General features: G+C 45.9%; 1 protein-coding gene across 3 annotated transcripts in view; it reads left to right on the top strand.

The window, feature by feature from the left end:
• Positions 1-17,406, top strand: part of ADAM8 (ADAM metallopeptidase domain 8) — a 190,609-nt gene that overhangs the window by 79,704 nt on the left and 93,499 nt on the right. For all 3 annotated transcript variants that reach the window (XM_029609582.1, XM_029609581.1, XM_029609580.1), the window contains one exon: positions 9,081-9,270. In XM_029609582.1, the coding sequence (XP_029465442.1) occupies positions 9,081-9,270 (190 nt within the window). The remainder of the gene's footprint in view (positions 1-9,080; positions 9,271-17,406) is intronic.

Genomic DNA, 17,406 nt, shown 5'->3' with positions numbered 1-17,406 from the left:
GTAAAGCTTAGTTACTGTGGAAAGTAACTTAGCAATGTAACTTTACTTGGCAGGTTATGTAATGCAAATACACTGTGTGCCAAATTACTGCCTTTCATGATGACAATAGAACTGAGATGCAAAGGATTTACAATCTTGATTATTTTAATTTTATTCTATTCATTTCATTTTAATGTGCCCAGTTGATATGCCTCTGTGCAGAATTCAAATATTATAAACAAAGTATATAATGCAGTATGTCTAAAACTGGATTTCACTCAACCTATTTTACCATATCCTGCACCTCCCGGAAGGAAGCTGCAGCGATGGAAGCACAGCATTGGGCATCAGCCTAGCTGCCCAGTCTGTCCAGAAGAAGCAGGCTAACAACATAAGAGGAACAGTGGTACAGGTGGGACCCCTGCATGTCAGGATGCTTGCACAGGTTTACAGTGAGAAGGGAGCTGAAGAGATGCATGTTGAGCCAAGATGCCACTAGCTTCTTATCTTTTCTCCCAAACCCACTTCTTCCTTCTCCCATTCCCCTTTTTGCTATCTCCATGAATGATACTGTTATCCTCCCAGTCTCCTCAGCCCACAGTCTTGGAGTCACCTTCAACTGCTCTCTACCTTGCTTCGCACACATTCAAAACACTGCTAAAATGTGCTATTTCCTAGCGTGTAGCAGATAGACTCAGGACCAATGGGTATAGTGTACTCCTGATAGCAGTTGGAGACGGATCAGATTTCAATCTGACGTCAGCCCTAGTACATATACCCCTGCAGGAAGTGCAGTTCTTCAGTATTTTCTGTCTCCATACCAGTTAGGGACTCTATGCACGCTCGCACAGCATAAGAGTAATTTTACCAAAGAAAACCAAAATAAGAAGAAATCTTACCTCTACAGACGAGCCCCGCTCTCCTGCGGTGACACCCATTGGGTCCCTCCTCCAGTTGAAATTTCCCGAGGTGATTTCCGCGATCCCTCGGAGGTAAGCCTCGGTCCAGCGGCCGACCCTCGGCGGGGACCTAGCCCCCGACATCGGGTGAAGCTGAGAGGCAGCGGGTGCAGCCTCGAGCGCGGCGGTGAAGGTATTTTCCCTCTCCTTCCGCAGCCGGAGACCGCCCGGAACGAGACCGGGAAACGCCGAGACAAGGTAAGGTATAAATCTATTTAAAAGTCTCCGGTCTCCGAAGCTTGAGGAGCCGCACAGGTCACCAGCCAGGACCAGTGCCACCGGGTTGATCTGCCCTAGCAGGGCTAGACCCCGGTCAGATCCGAGGGGCCTCCCACGTGGAGACCCTCCGAGGTGGTCACCATATTGTCCACGTGGTCGCCGTCACCATTTTGCTCTGTTCGCCGCCCTGTCCGCCGTCTTGATCTGTGCGCACAGATGCGAGCTGTGCGCACAAATACCTTGTGCGCACAACATCGCGCGCCCAAGTACCGGACGCACAAGCGACGCACATAGCCACGCGCTTACTGTGCCGGGCGCATAACTTCGACCTGTGCACACAACAGTGCGCACAGCTCCCTAAGCGCACACCAAACCTACGCGCACAACTTACGCGTACACCGGAGCGCACAACTGTATTTTATGCGCTCAAGCCATGGCACCACCGGAAAATAAACTCAAAGCTCAGGGCCTTTGCCCAGCATGCAACATTAGAGCTGCACAGCATGAGGAGGCCACGGCCCTGTGTATACAATGCGAAGAGGCCCTAGGGGATCCAACTCATGGCCCTCCCCAGCCGGTACCAGGCTCCAGCCTCTCGAGCAGTATGCCAGACCTAGCATTGCACTGCGGGACCCCCCCTCAAATGGGGCTCCCCATGGACATGGCGCCCCATTTGTCTAGACCCAGCATCCATCTCCTGGGTGAAATTCTTCAAAGGTCTGCATACCTTGGTCCACATGCAACCGGGGCCTCCTATAATACGGCCACAGGCTCCACCAGAGGACCTCAACATGCCAGGACTCTCTATGCCCAGGTAAGTAATCCCACTGCCCAGAAGCCCCACCTTCAGGGACATGGACAACTCAGATGAGGATTCAGAACCCCTGGAGGAAGGGGAACTCCCTCCAGGGACAGAGCCCCACCGAACCATGAGACGCTTCTTCACCAAGGACGAGCTTCCAGACCTGGTCACACACAGCTTAAAAGAGCTTGCTATCCCGGGCACAAGTGCCTCGGGGGAACCTAAGATGAACCCACTATTAGAGGGACTCCGTCAGACCTCCCACCATTTCCCACTATTACAAGCCGTCCAGCAACTAATTGACCTGGAATGGGATGCTCCAGAACCTACATTCAAAGGGGCTCTGGCAGCCATGTACCCTCTGGACCCAGCCGCCAAAGATCTCCTGGCATGTCCGAAAGTGGATGCCATGGTCTGCTCAGTCTCGAAGCGCACTACTATCCCAGTGGAGGGAGAAGCAGCACTCAAGGATGCTCAAGACAGACGTCTGGAATCTATACTCAAACAGTCCTTTGACGTCTTCGCTATGTCTTTACAGATCGCGGCCTGCTGTGCCGTGGTGACACATGCCTGCTTAGCACAGACCAGGAACAACACTCCTGGGGAGGCCCTGGAACCAGCAGTATCATTCCTCGCGGATGCCGCTTCTGATCTGGTATGCACCGCAGCTGGAGGAGTGTCATCTGCAATGGCAGCCAGAAGACAAATCTGGCTCCGAAACTGGTCGGCCAACGCATCCTCCAAAACGAGACTCACAAGAATGGCTTTCAAGGGAACACTCCTGTTCAGAAGCGAACTAGAGAAACTAGGCAACAAATGGGGCGAGTCCCCACTGCTGCAGCTACCGGAGGACAGGAATAAGAGAAACCAGCGATCCTTACCCCGAACCTCCAGGGGCAGAGGATCACAGCGCTTGAACCCATATAGAAGCACATATCAAGCGGCCTGCCCCGCAGGCCGGAGCCAGTCCTTTCGGAACAAGCACAACAAAAGGGGAGCCAACTCGGGCTCTGGCCCCAGCTGCACCCCACAATGAAAATCAGCCGACCCATCCAAAGGAAGAAGCCATAGGGGGCAGACTTGCTCTATTCTACAAAAGATGGGACGAGATAACTTCGGACAAGTGGGTCCTATCCATCATTCGAGAGGGATATTACCTGGATTTCCACCACCTCCCTCCGGACAAGTTTGTGGAATCTCCCTGCCACGACCCTTCCAAGAGGATGGCAGTGGAAGCTACACTGACCAGATTGCTAGCCTTAGAGGCTATAACACCGGTGCCTCCACAACAAATAAATACTGGACATTATTCCATCTATTTTATCATCCCCAAGAAAGAAGGAACGTTCAGACCCATCCTGGACCTCAAAGCGGTCAACCATCACCTGAAGATTCCTCACTTCCACATGGAAACCCTACGCTCAGTAATAAGGGCAATACAACTGGGAGAGTTCCTTACATCCCTGGATCCGTTGGAAGCCTACCTACACATTCGAATCCATCAAGAGCATCAGCGTTTTCTACGCTACTCGATCTTGGACCGTCACTACCAGTTCCGGGCACTACCCTTTGGGTTAGCCACTGCACCCCGGAGGTTCACCAAGATCATAGTGGTGGTGGCAGCAACACTGAGGAAGGAAGGAATCCGCGTGCACCCTTATCTAGACGATTGGCTGATCAGAGCGAAATCCCCAGAGGAAAGCCACCAGGCAACCAACAGAGTCAAAACTCTACTGGAGAACCTCGGGTGGGTGGTCAACACAAACAAAAGCTGCCTATAGCCCTCCCAATCTCTAGAATACTTGAGAGTCTGGTTCGACACCAAACAAGACAAGGTCATCCTGACACTGACAAGGAGATCAAAACTGATGACCCAGTTACGAATCCTGTTGAGTGAACTTCGCCCCACAGCATGGGATTACCTACAAGTTCTCAGCCTCAGGGCATCCGCACTGGAAGTAGTGCCATGGGCATGAGCTCACATGAGACCCCTACAACGCTCACTACTATCACAATGGAATCCACTGTCCCAGAACTACACCGTATGGCTTCAGCTCAAGGACAGAGTTTGGGCCCAACTACAAGAAGCCCATTTAAGCCAGGGAACGAGACTATCCTCACCAACCTGGATCCTACTCACCACGGATGCCAGCCTACGAGGATGGGGAGCAAACTGCCAGGAGCTAACCGCCCAAGGACAATGGAACGAAGAAGAGTCGGGATGGAACATCAATCGCCTAGAAACCCGGGCAGTCAGACTAGCCGGCCTATGGTTTGTTCACAGACTCCAAGACAAAGCGGTCAGAGTAATGTCGGACAATGCCACAACAGTGGCCTACATCAACCGTCAGGGAGGAACCAGAAGCCAACAGGTGTCTCTGGAAATAGACCACCTAATGTCATGGGCAGAAGGGAATCTTCAATAGATCTCAGCCATCCACATTGCCGGGAAAGACAACGTCGCTGCAGACTACCTCAGCAGAGAATGTCTAGATCCAGGAGAATGGGAGGCTGTCAACCACAGCATTCCAATTGATAGTAAACTGTTGGGGAACACCAACCATGGACCTCCTGGCAAACCGATCCAACGCCCAAGTACCCAGTTTCTTCAGCCGCAGGCGGGAACCCCAGTCCCAGGGAATCAATACCCTGGTACAGACCTGGCCACAGGAGACTCTGTTATACACCTTCCCGCCGTGGCCCCTATTGGGCGCAATCATCCGCAAGATAGAACACCACAGAGGACCAGTACTTCTAGTGGCCCCAGACTGGCCAAGAAGACCGTGGTACGCAGACATGCAAAGACTGCTGACAGGGAGCCCCCTGCTGCTACCTCCACACAGAGACCTGCTCCAAAAGGAACCGATCCTCCACGAGGATCCAGCTCGGTTCTCTTTTATGGTCTGGCCATTGAGAGGACTCACCTAAGGGAGGGCAGTAATTGACACCCTACTCCGAGCACGCAAGTTCTCCACATCCCTAACATACATAAGGATTTGGAGAGTATTCGAAGCCTGGTGCGAGGACCGCAACATCATACCATGCTCGGTCAAAATTCCTGCGATTTTGGAATTCCTGCAGAACGGTCTACAGAAGGGATTGTCTCTCAACTCCATCAAGGTACAGGTGGCTGCATTGTCATGCTACGGAACTAAGAGCGAGAGCGGCAGCATAGCCTCTCACCCGGATGTCTCCCGCTTTCTAAAAGGAGTCAAGCAGATCTGACCACCCCTGAAGTGGCCGGTGCCTCTTTGGAATCTCAACCTGGTCCTAGATTTCGTAGCAGGAATCTCCTTCAGACCTCTCCGTGGCCTGCCTCTCCGACTATTAACACTGAAGACAGCCTTCCTGCTGGCAGTCTGTTCGGCCCGTCGTATATCCGAGCTACAAGCACTGTCCTGCCGAGAGCCATTCCTCAGACGGAACTGTGCGTAACTGGATGGTTCACCTATAAGAAGCAGGTTGCAGGTTTTTTAAACTGTGGAATTTGTTGCCAGAGGATGTGGTTAGTGCAGTTAGTATAGCTGTGTTTAAAAAAGGAGGAGAAGTCCATTACCTGCTATTAAGTTCACTTAGAGAATAGCCACTGCCATTAGCAATGGTAACATGGAATAGACTTAGTTTTTTGGGTACTTGCCAGGTTCTTATGGCCTGGATTGGCCACTGTTGGAAACAGGATGCTGGGCTTGATGGACCCTTGGTCTGACCCAGTATGGCATTTTCTTATGTTCTTAAAGACTGGGGCACTGGGCATCTAAATGGCAGATAGGGGTGTGCATTTGTTTCCTACGTATTGGTAATCTGCAACTTATAGGGCCATATTCGTTGTATTCGTGGGGAAGCGAAACGTATCGCTATTCCCCACGAATACAACGAATCTTTGCCGAATTATTCGTCCGTCTAAAGGAGCGAATTTAAACAAACCCCCCACCCTCCTGGTCCCTCCAAGACTTACCAAAACTCCCTGATGGTCCAGCGGGGGGTCCGGGAGTCATCTCCTGCACTCACACCCTCGGCTGCCGATATTCAAAATGGCGCCAATAGCGTTTGACCTTACTATGTCACAGGGGCTACTGGTGCCATTGGTCGGCCTCTGTCACATGGTAGGAGCAATGGATGGTGCCGTCCACCATCAGGGAGTTTTGGTAAGTCTTGGGAGGGGTCAGGAGGGTGGGGGGTTGTAGTAAATTCAATTTTAGCTGGGAAACAAATAAAAATTAATGCATGAACATATCAGGGGCCGCCCTTGCTGAATGCAACGTATCTGCCCCCCGACGAATACGAATCCCAAATGCAAGTATGGCATCCCTCTGCACATCCCTAATGGCAGATAAAATGATAAAGTGTAAAGTTATACACATAGGGGTAGATTTTCAAAGGGTACGTGCGTAACCCCCAAAAACCTACCCCTGCACGTGGCAAGCCTATTTTACATAGGCTCAGTGGTGCGCGCAAGCCCCGGAACGTGCGTATGTCCCAGGGCTTTAAAAATGGGTGGTATGGGGGCGTGGCCGGGGGCGTGACGGTGGTTCAGGGGCGGGCCAGAATCCTCCTGCACAGCGGCCTGTGCCGGGGGATAGCGAGCCGGCACGAGCAAGTTACGCCAGTAGGGGGGGATTTAGGTAGGGCTGGGGGGTTGGTTAGATAGGGGAAGGGAGGGAAAGGTGGGGGGGGGGGGGGGGACACAAAAAAGTTCCCTCCAAGGCCGCTCTGATTTCGGAGCGGCCTTGGAGGGAATGGGGAAAGCCATCGGGCCTCCCCTAGGGCTCGGCGCACGCAAGGTGCACAACTCATTCAATTCCGAATTTATCCTCCTATATTATATTGTATTTAAATTGTACTCTCCTTGCTCCATTGAAGTTATTTATTGCTCTCACTAAGTTATTTTATTTATTTCCAAGTTAAATCTTCCCTGTTCTCTGTAAGACATAATTCTACATTCTGTCATGCGTTTTATAACATGCGCGCGGCAGCGCACGCATGTTATAAAATTGGGCGAAGATTTGTTTGCGCCGGGTTGCGCGAACAAATCTACGCCCGCGCATATTTTTTAAGATTTGGCCCATAGGAAAGAATAGGCCAGTATTAGTTATGTTGACTTGGAAAAAACACTGCTTATCCCTTGTTATGAGCAAGAAGGATTGGATCTATTCTGTGGCAATCTGCTGAGTACTTGTGACCTGGATTGGTCACTATCAAAGACAAGATGCTGGGCTTGCTGGACCCTTGGCTGAACCAGTATGTCATTTTTTATATTCTTATCACTCCGATCTTGTATCTCCCATTTCTAGAGGAAAAACTTGTCTAGCTCCTCTTTCTAACATGGAAATTTGGGGACAGACTCCTGTCACTTCGCTGTCCTAGGGCAGTCTCTCTAACTTGAAGCAGACTCCTCTCTCTTCCATATCTTAGAGAGAAATTAATTCCTTTCCTACAGAGGTCTCTGTATTCTCTCTCTGGCCAGAAACCACATACTGCACACCCAAAGGTGTGCACTGGGGTGCACCACTCTATATGTTAGAGAATGACTTGGGCCTATATATATATATATATATATATATATATATATATATATATAAAAAGTAATTTTTGTAAAATTGCTTTTATCTCAGAAATCACATTGAGACCTCTCTCTCTCTCTCTCTCTCTTTTACAAATGGAATATGTCACCTACTGCAAAAACATATCCTTGTAAATTGAACCCATTACTAGTGGGAAATTTATGCAGTCCTTATATCTGCAAATTCTAGGATTTGTGTCTTGCTTTTGCCAATAAGTATCCAGGAATTGTAGCTCACTTGGAAATTGGAGACATGAGTTTTAACTGACTCCAAAAGTCCTGAATTACTTGGAATTAACTGATAGATCTGTGCTAGTGACCTGAGAGCTGCGTGAAATGACAGGTCAATTGACTAAAACTTTGTATGATAAATACAGGATGGGTCTGTTAACTGCAAAGTTATATATAATGATTGCAGAGTTTTGTATATTAACTGCAGAGCTGAGTACAATGACTATGCATCTGTGCTTATTGACTGCTGAACTAGGTGTAATGATTATGTAGCTGTGTTTACTGACTGCAGAGATGCTTATATTGACGGTAGACCTATGTTTAATGACCTCAGACCTTGGTATAGTAGTTGCTGAGCAAGGTCTGCTGAGTGCAGAGCTCTTTTTCTGCCTGCTGCCTGACTTTTTTCTAAGGCGCTTTTTTTTTTCCGGTTGCACCATTATTTTTCTGCTGATAGACTTGGCTTTTTGCAAATAGGACAGCACAGATTCCTTTTTGTAATGCAGTTGTTGTACCATTCAAAAGCAAACTCTCAGAATGCTTTACAGTCACACGATTATAGGAGCATACAAAAACACAAGAAACTCAAGCATACAACACTGCAACCAGCACTTAGAGGTGAGGCAGGAAATGTTAATTCCGAAATAGATTTGCTGGTGTTAAAGAGATGAAGAAGCATTAACTGGTATTAACTAGATATAATTAATAGTTATGCCTAGATTGGAGGTTCCAAACTCCAATTTGAGGATCACAAACAGGTCTAGTTTTTTTAGGGTAGTCACACTATGCAAATTAGTCTGATTCTTAGACCAGGTGTATACAAATACGTTGTATACATTTTTTTGTTCTGGATATCCTGAAAACTTCAGTTGTTTGCTGTCCTCGCTGAGAGCCCTGGCTATAAGGGGTGTGCAGAGCCAAAAATTTGGTTCAGTGTGGGCTGTTTTGTTTTCAGCCCGTTTCCAGCTGAATTTCATTTTGGGGGAAGGCTGGCGGTTTTTTGGATCATTGCTTTCAGCAAATAGTGCACATTATATTTACCAAAATGAATAATCTAAAAATATTCAAATGCATTCAGATGAGTTGTTGTTGCAGTTTAGTTGCTGTTTGCTGTTATTTTACAGTATATTCCGCTTTTGGCTTAGATTACCCAATGGAACAAAGAGAAGATAGAGCAGGGGCAAGAAGGATGGTAAACAGAAATAAGATCTAAAGGGAGAAAGAAGCAGGTCCAGAGTTAGATCTGCAAATACCTATCTGAACTGTCCTGGCCATGCCATATGCTTTTATGTACAGCTTAATTTATTTCAGTAAATTCCTATCGTTTCAGTGGATTTTTCCAGACTGATCATCAAGTCTACCTCATTGAACCCTTGGAAGAGAGTAGAGGTGAAGAAGGAAAGCATGCCGTTTACAGACAAGAGCATCTCAAAATGAAGCGAGCAACCTGTGGAGACGCCAACCACACTATGTATGACTATGGACCCAAGATGGCCAGTGTGTTGAAGCCCTTTCCCTGGGTAGGCAGCTTATTGTTTTCTCTTTATTGTAGTCTGTACAGATGCCAATAATTTAAATTGAATGTGTGTTAGTCATCCTAAAACCAAGAATATTGTTCATCTCAGCTTAGAAATGCAGTCTGTTACTCATACACTATCTCTGTTCCCTCTTTTCTCTCAAATCAGTATAATCCTGCATCTTAAGGGTACAGCAAGCATATAATTACCCATATGGCAACTGTCGCATGTTAATCTGATTCAAGTGGATGGTACACTATTTATTTATTTTATTTATTTGTTTGTTTTATATACCGATATTAGTATGCAAACATCATACCGGTTTACATTACAACTGAAAAATCGAAAGTACAATGAACAGGGAAAAGGGGGAGGATCTCTAAGTAATCAAAGAGAAAAGTAAGAGAGGAAAGTGCGAACAGTGAAACAATAAACTGGGTACATTTTCCAATGGAGTAACATATACACAATAAATAATCCTCTTTGTTGTGTGGATAACAAATACTACTAACCAATATCCAATATTTATTTATTTGATTTACAGTCACTTCAATATCTTCTGTTGTCATAATTATTACCTCTTGGTGCTTCAAAGGTGCATAGTTGAAGGGTGATGCATGGATAGATTTCAATCTCTGGCTCATGCATAAATTATGTAGATTAAAAATAGCATGTATAGAGTTACCCTTGCCTAGTAATTTTTATCTACATCTTGCTTACAGTAGTAAACAGTATTGCATATATATTTTGGTATGTTTTTCTTTTCTCATAAGGACTCTTATTAATTGCCTTTGCTCCTGGTAACAACACTGTAATATAATTATCACTTTAGGTAAGCATAATCAATTGGAAAAATTAATTCTACAGAGCAGAAGCCTTCATTTCATGTCAATATCTTGATATTAAAAGAAAAAGAAAAGTATGTGAGCGAAATTTCCTAGATACAATTTTCCAGCTGAATTACTTCAAAACCTCTTTGCTAGAACTGCTGCTCTAAAAGCTTCTAAAGTGAACTGGCAAACCAGAGCAGATAAAACAGAAGTGCTATGAAATGGAAAAAAAAAGACTACAGCTATATCCACTCTGGAATGATCATAGAGAGCACAATACTGCCCTTCAGCAACCAGGTTCACAGCCTCGGCATCCTCCTAGACTCCAAGCTCTCTATGCAGGCCCAGATAAATCAGTAACAAAATCCGCCTTCTTCCATCTTCATCATCTACGCCACCGCCAACCCTTCTTTGAAAGTCCCAACTTTCCAACAGTGGTCCAGGCCTGTGTAATCTCCATCTATATCAGGCTACCTAAGAAGTTCAACTAATGCTAAATACTAGAAAGTTTGACTGTATCGCCCCACTCCTGAAAACCCTATTCTGGCTGCCAACATAAAATCCTGGTTCTAGTTTTCAAGGCCCTCAAAGGCTGGGCACTACAACAATTGGCTCTCCTTATGCAAGTCCTCCTGGTTACTATGCTTACCATCCCAAGCCTGGCTAATGATACCAGCTCCCAAAGAAATCCAAATCTCCAATGCCAGAAAAAAAAATACCTCTCTCAGGATCTATCCCTATCCTCTGGAACACTCTGCCACTTGACATCAGACTTACCCCAGATTACGTGTGTTTTAATGGATCCTTGGGTGCTGTGGCGATGACCACGCCCATGGGGAGGAGCCCCATGAGGAGCCACAGAACTGGACTAGACTCTATACACAAAACACCGGAATTGAACTCTTTTATTATACAGCTTGAAGTAGCCACCAGGTGGCAGTGGTGAGTTGTAGTCTCAGGGACCTCGGCAGAGGGAGCCCTTCTCTCCTAGGTGATGTCAGGAGGTTCCGCAGCAAGGAGTTACTGTGGATGAGACAGATGAGATATTAAAGTACTCACTCGGTGTTAGCTGTTAAGGATGCGATTCCACCAGATAGTTGTCAATGGTACAGGCACTGAGGCAGGGAGAGCTGGCCCTCGAGGAGCAAGTACCTGTTCCCTGAATGGCACCTGAAAATAGAACAGAGGGCCCCCGAGGAGCGGGTACCCAAGTTAGTAGTAAGCCCCGAAGGGCAGAAGGAAAGCTTCCTGCAGGCAGCAGAGAAGCGGCAGAGTAGCGCAGACAGGAACAGTTTGAGTCTATTCGAGCTTTTGCCAACTCAATGAGCTAGCAATCTTGAGAAGTAGATATAGCCGGATTGGCGTGACATCAGATGACGGAACGCCCTCGAGGTTCGCGCCACTGGGCGTATTTAGATGTGGGTTGCGCGCACGCGTGCGCACCCTAGCAGGTACCTGGGAGGAGCAATGGCATATGGCTGCACCATAGCCATTCCGGGGATGCCAGAGAGGTTGGCTTGACGACGCTGCAGTAGCCATCTTGCCCAGGTAAGCGGGAGGAGCCGAGATAGGGGTGCAACAAGCAGGGCGAAACCGTCGAAGACCGACGGATGCAACAGTAGGCTTCAGCCCCAGCCAGGCTCTGAATCTCTAATCAGAACCCTAACCTCAGTCTTCCCAAGGACTTCAAAGACTTATTCCTAGCCTAATATTTTCCTATAACTATAATAATATCACTTTCCATTCTATATCTAAATGCTATGAAATTACAATATTTATAGTAGCATGCTGTAATCTGATGTACCTCTGGCATCATGCTGTATTCAAAGAACATGGCTGTACTTCCTGTAGCTCTGGATTCCTTTTATAGGTCTTCCAGCTGGGATTTCCTGTGGTACTGGCTGATGACATCACATCCTGCAGGATATGATGATAGGAGTATACTACTGTCCACCTGGACAAAATTGTCAGACAGATGATGAAATGCTAAGAGAAATCAGGGAAGCAAACCAATTTGGCAGTGCAATAATAATGGGAGATTTCAATTACCCCAATATTGACTGGGTAAATGTAACATCAGGACTTGCTAGAGACATAAAGTTCCTGGATGTAATAAATGATTGCTTCATGGAGCAATTGGTTCAGGAACCAACAAGAGAGGGAGCTATTTTAGATTTAATTCTTAGTGGAATGCAGGGTTTGGTGAGAGAGGTAACGGTGGTGGGGCCACTTGGCAACAGTGATCATAACATGATCAAATTTAAACTAATAACTGGAAGGGGGACAATAAGTAAATCTGCAGCTCTAACACTAAACTTTCAAAAGGGAAAATGTGATAAAATGAGGAAAATAGTTAGAAAAAAACTGAAAGGTGCAGCTGCAAAGGTTAAAAGTGTCAACAGGCTTGGACATTGTTTAAAAATACAATCCTAGAGGCGCAGTTCATATGTATTCCACACATTAAGAAAGGTGGAAGGAAGGCAAAACGATTACCGTCATGGTTAAAAGGTGAGATGAAAGAGGCTATTTTAGCCCAAAAAAATCCTTCAAAAATTGGAAGAAGGATCCATCTGAAGAAAATAGGATAAAACATAAGCATTGTCAAGTTAAGTGTAAAACATTGATAAGACAGGCGAAGAGAGAATTTGAAATTAAGTTGGCCATAGAGGCAAAAACTCATAATAAAAACTTTTTAAAATATATCCAAAGCAAGAAACCTGTGAGGGAGTCGGTTGGACCATTAGATGACTGAGGGGTTAAAGGGGCTCTTAGGGAAGATAAGGCCATTGCAGAAAGACTGAATGAATTCTTTGCTTCCGTGTTTACTAATGAGAATGTTGGGGAGATACCAGTTCCGGAGATGGTTTTCAGGGGTGATGAGTCAGACGAACTGAACAAAATCACTGTGAACCTGGAAGATGTAGTAGGCCAGATTGACAAACTAAAGAGTAGCAAATCACCTGGACTAGATGGTATGCATCCTAGGGTACTGAAGGAACTAAAAAATGTAATTTCTGATTTATTAGTTAAAATTTATAACCTATCATTAAAATCATCCATTGTACCTGAAGACTGGAGGGTGGCCAATGTAACCACAATATTTAAAAAAGGCTCCAGGGGCGATCCGGGTAACTATAGACCAGTGAGCCTGACTTTAGTGCCGGGAAAAATAGTGGAAACTATTCTGAAGATCAAAATCGAAGAGCATATAGAAAGACATGATTTAATGGAACACAGTCAACATGGATTTACCCAAGGGAAGTCTTGCCTAACAAATCTGCTTCATTTTTTTGAAGGGGTTAATAAGCATGTGGATAAAGGTGAACCGGTAGATGTAGTGTATTTGGATTTTCAGAAGGCATTTGACAAAGTCCCTCATGAGAGGCTGCTATGAAAACTAAAAAGTCATGGGATAGGAGGCGATGTCCTTTCGTGGATTACAAACTGGTTAAAAGACAGGAAATAGAGAGTAGGATTAAATAGTCAATTTTCTCAGTGGAAAAGGGTAAACAGTGGAGTGCCTCAGGGATCTGTACTTGGACCGGTGCTTTTCAATATATATATATATATATATATATATATATATAAATGATCTGAAAAGGAATATGACGAGTGAGGTTATCAAATTTGCGGATGATACAAAATTATTCAGAGTAGTTAAATTACAAGCAGACTGTGATACATTACAGAAGGACCTTGCAAGACTGGAAGACTGGGCATCCAAATGGCAGATGAAATTTAATGTGGACAAGTGAAGGTGTTGCATATAGGGAAAAATAACCCTTGCTGTAGTTACACGATGTTAGGTTCCATATTAGGAGCTACTACCCAGGAAAAAGATCTAGGCATCATAGTGGATAATACTTTAAAATCGTCGGCTCAGTGTGCTGCAGCAGTCAAAAAAGCAAACAGAATGTTAGAAATTATTAGGAAGGGAATGGTTAATAAAACGGAAAAGGTCATAATGCCTCTATATCGCTCCATGGTGAGACCACACCTTGAATACTGTGTACAATTCAGGTCGCCACATCTCAAAAAAGATATAGTTGCGATGGAGAAGGTACAGATAAGGGCAACCAAAATGATAAAGGGGATGGAACAGCTTCCCTATGAGGAAAGGCTGAAGAGGTTAGGGCTGTTCAGCTTGGAGAAGAGACGGCTGAGGGGGGATACGATAGAGGTCTTTAAGATCATGAAAGATCTTGAACGAGTAGATGTGACTCGGTTATTTACACTTTCGAATAATAGAAGGACTAGGGGGCATTCCATGAAGTTAGCAAGGAGCACATTTAAGACTAATCGGAGAAAATTCTTCTTCGCTCAACGCACAATAAAGCTCTGGAATTTGTTGCCAGAGGATGTGGTTAGTGCAGTTAGTGTAGCTGGGTTCAAAAAAGGTTTGGATAAGTTCTTGGAGGAGAAGTCCATTAATGGCTATTAATCAAGTTGACTTAGGGAATAGCCACTGCTATTAATTGCATCAGTAGCATGGGATCTTCTTAGTGTTTGGATAATTGCCAGGTTCTTGTGGCCTGGTTTGGCCTCTGTTGGAAACAGGATGCTGGGCTTGATGGACCCTTGGTCTGACCCAGCATGGCAATTTCTTATATTCTTATGTTCTTAAGTTCCTTACAACCAGCCAGCTCCTCAGAACAGGTCTCCCTGTTCTGCAGTGTGTGTTGCTAGATCCATTGTTCCGTTCCTGTTTATGTCTCATTCCTGTTCCTGCCCGTGACTTTAGTCCTTGTCTCTGTCTGTGTCTCCTGTTCCTTCCATGTCTAAGCCCCCTTGCCATGTTCTCTCCTGCCTCCTGTACCCTTGTCTCCCTTGATCTGACCTCCTATGCTTGATGTCTGCCTGGTATCTGACTCTGCCCGAATGCCACCTGACTGACTTCTGCCTGGTATCTGATTCCATCTGAAAACCGCCTGCCTTGACCACTGCCTGGATTCTGACTCTACCACAAGCTGCCAATCCAGACCAGTGGCCTGTCCTCTGACCCTCCTTATCCCTTGAGACTTCACCTAAGTCTCACTGGCCCCCAAACCCAAGGGCAGGGAAAGGGGTTGGTAAGGGTGAAGGCTAGACCCAGTCCTCGAGCATGTCCACCTACTGGTAGCCTGGGCGTAGTGGGTTCGCCTGCTAGACTGAGACAATCACGCTTCAGTCAAAGGGCTCAGCGACCATGACACATGTCTATTCATTCTATTTATAATACGTAACTATACCCTACACCCAATAATATATACTAGGGATGTGAATCGTTTTTTGACGATTTAAAAAATCATCCGATATATTTTAAATCGTCAAAAATCGTTAGAGGCGCGATACAATAGGAATTCCCCCGATTTATGCGTTAATAGAAATGGCGCCGGTGCTACCTTTGCCCTGCAAAGGTAGCGCCGGCGCCATTTTGGTTCCTGTCCCCCGATGTCACGAGCGCAGGAGATCGCTCCCGGACCCCCGCTGGACCCCCAGGGACTTTTGGCCAGCTTGGGGGGGCCTCCTGACCCCCACAAGACTTGCCAAAAGTCCAGCGGGGGTCCGGGAGCGACCTCCTGCACTCGGGCCATATTGCAAAATGGCGCCAGCTGTATGGCCGTATTGCCGGCGCCATTTTGCAATATGGCAATACGGCCCGAGTGCAGGAGGTCGCTCCCGGACCCCCGCTGGACTTTTGGCAAGTCTTGTGGGGGTCAGGAGGCCCCCCCCAAGCTGGCCAAAAGTCCCTGGGGGTCCAGCGGGGGTCCGGGAACGATCTCCTGCGCTCGTGACGTCGGGGGACAGGAAACCAAAATGGCGCCGGCGCTACCTTTGCCCTGTCATATGACAGGGCAAAGGTAGCGCTGGCACCATTTCTATTAACGCAGCCGTGGCCCGAGAGTGGAAGATCACACCGGGACCCCCCCACTGGACCCCAGGTAATTTAAAACATTTTGGGGGGGTTCGGGAGGGTGGGGGATTTATTTTAAAGGGTCGGGGTGGGTTTTAGGGTTGTTTTAGTGTGCCGGTTTTCCCGCCCTCCCCCGATTTACGATTTAAACGATTTTAAAAAAAACAAAACCGCGACGATCAGATTCCCTCCCCCTCCAGCCAAAATCGATCGTTAAGACGATCGATCACACGATTCACATCTCTAATATATACTGACTGAACTCTAATGCCCAAATTTTTGCTGTAACACACTTTGAACTCCTTGGCTGGAAAGACATGATGAGGTCCATATTCAAAAGCCATTTAGATGGACAATTCAAAAGTTTTCTGTCTAAATGGAATAACTGGCATATTAAAAGACTTATGTGCCTAAATTCTAGCCATTTAACGTATTATGTGGCTAGAATTGAGGTGCATAAATCAGGGGTTTTCCAGGGGCAGGTGGGAGGCATTTTGGAGAAGAATGGAGTTAGCCACATAAGTTAAGTAGCTAACTCTGATATTCGGAGTTAGCCACTTAACTTGTGCATCTAACTGTATCTGATTCACTAAGGGTTTTTCCGATAGACACAAAATGGGAGAAAAGCCTTAATGAACTTGGCCCTTTGGTTGTGACACTCACCTATCCTAAAGTTAGCTAAACATATACGGTGACTTTAAGATAGCTGGGTATATTCAGCGGTGTGACTGCACCACTGAATATACTCTTCTTATTAGCTGGGTAGGTTTATCTGGCTAACTAGCCAAGCCACTTAATAGTTGAATATTGCCCCCCACATAAATAAACTATGATGGTGATGATCCCAATTGAGCCAAAACTGTAAGACTATGGAACATAGCTTTTTTTTGTAGACTTTAGAGATGGACTGTTCTTTGGATCATTCAGACTATTATTTAGGGGTGTGTAACATGATCTGAGTATTTTTGGTCATTTTGAGTTTTTTTATGTCATGATCCTAGAGTGGTGTTTTGATCCAAAAATAAATCCAGGATTGCAATTCAAACAACATATTTTTATCAAGAATACTTTGAGTGGACTATTCCCCTGGTAAACCATCTTAAAAATGACCCATCACTAAAATACCTTATTGATTTTTTAAAAATGTTTTTTCTTACAACAGTTGCTTTCACAATACTTTTGACCAACATGTTTGTTCTCCCTTTCATCAAGGGATGTTTTGGCTTTGTTAATGCAGCACTGTCTCTTATTCAGTGACCTTCTGTCCCTTCTGAATGAGACATACAGTGATTTTAGAATTAACTAAAAAAAGTATAGAATTTTTCAGGTTCCATTTTTGCTGCCAGTATATTTCTCCCAGTATGTTGTTTACCTATCTCCTTCTGCATCATGAAATCTGAGTCCCTAACAATTTGA

This window comes from Rhinatrema bivittatum, chromosome 7 (genome assembly GCF_901001135.1).
Source record: "Rhinatrema bivittatum chromosome 7, aRhiBiv1.1, whole genome shotgun sequence".
In the NCBI taxonomy this organism is placed as follows: domain Eukaryota; kingdom Metazoa; phylum Chordata; class Amphibia; order Gymnophiona; family Rhinatrematidae; genus Rhinatrema; species Rhinatrema bivittatum.
The sequence above is the reverse complement of the archived record's forward strand: the minus strand, read 5'-3'. Positions and strand labels throughout refer to the sequence as shown.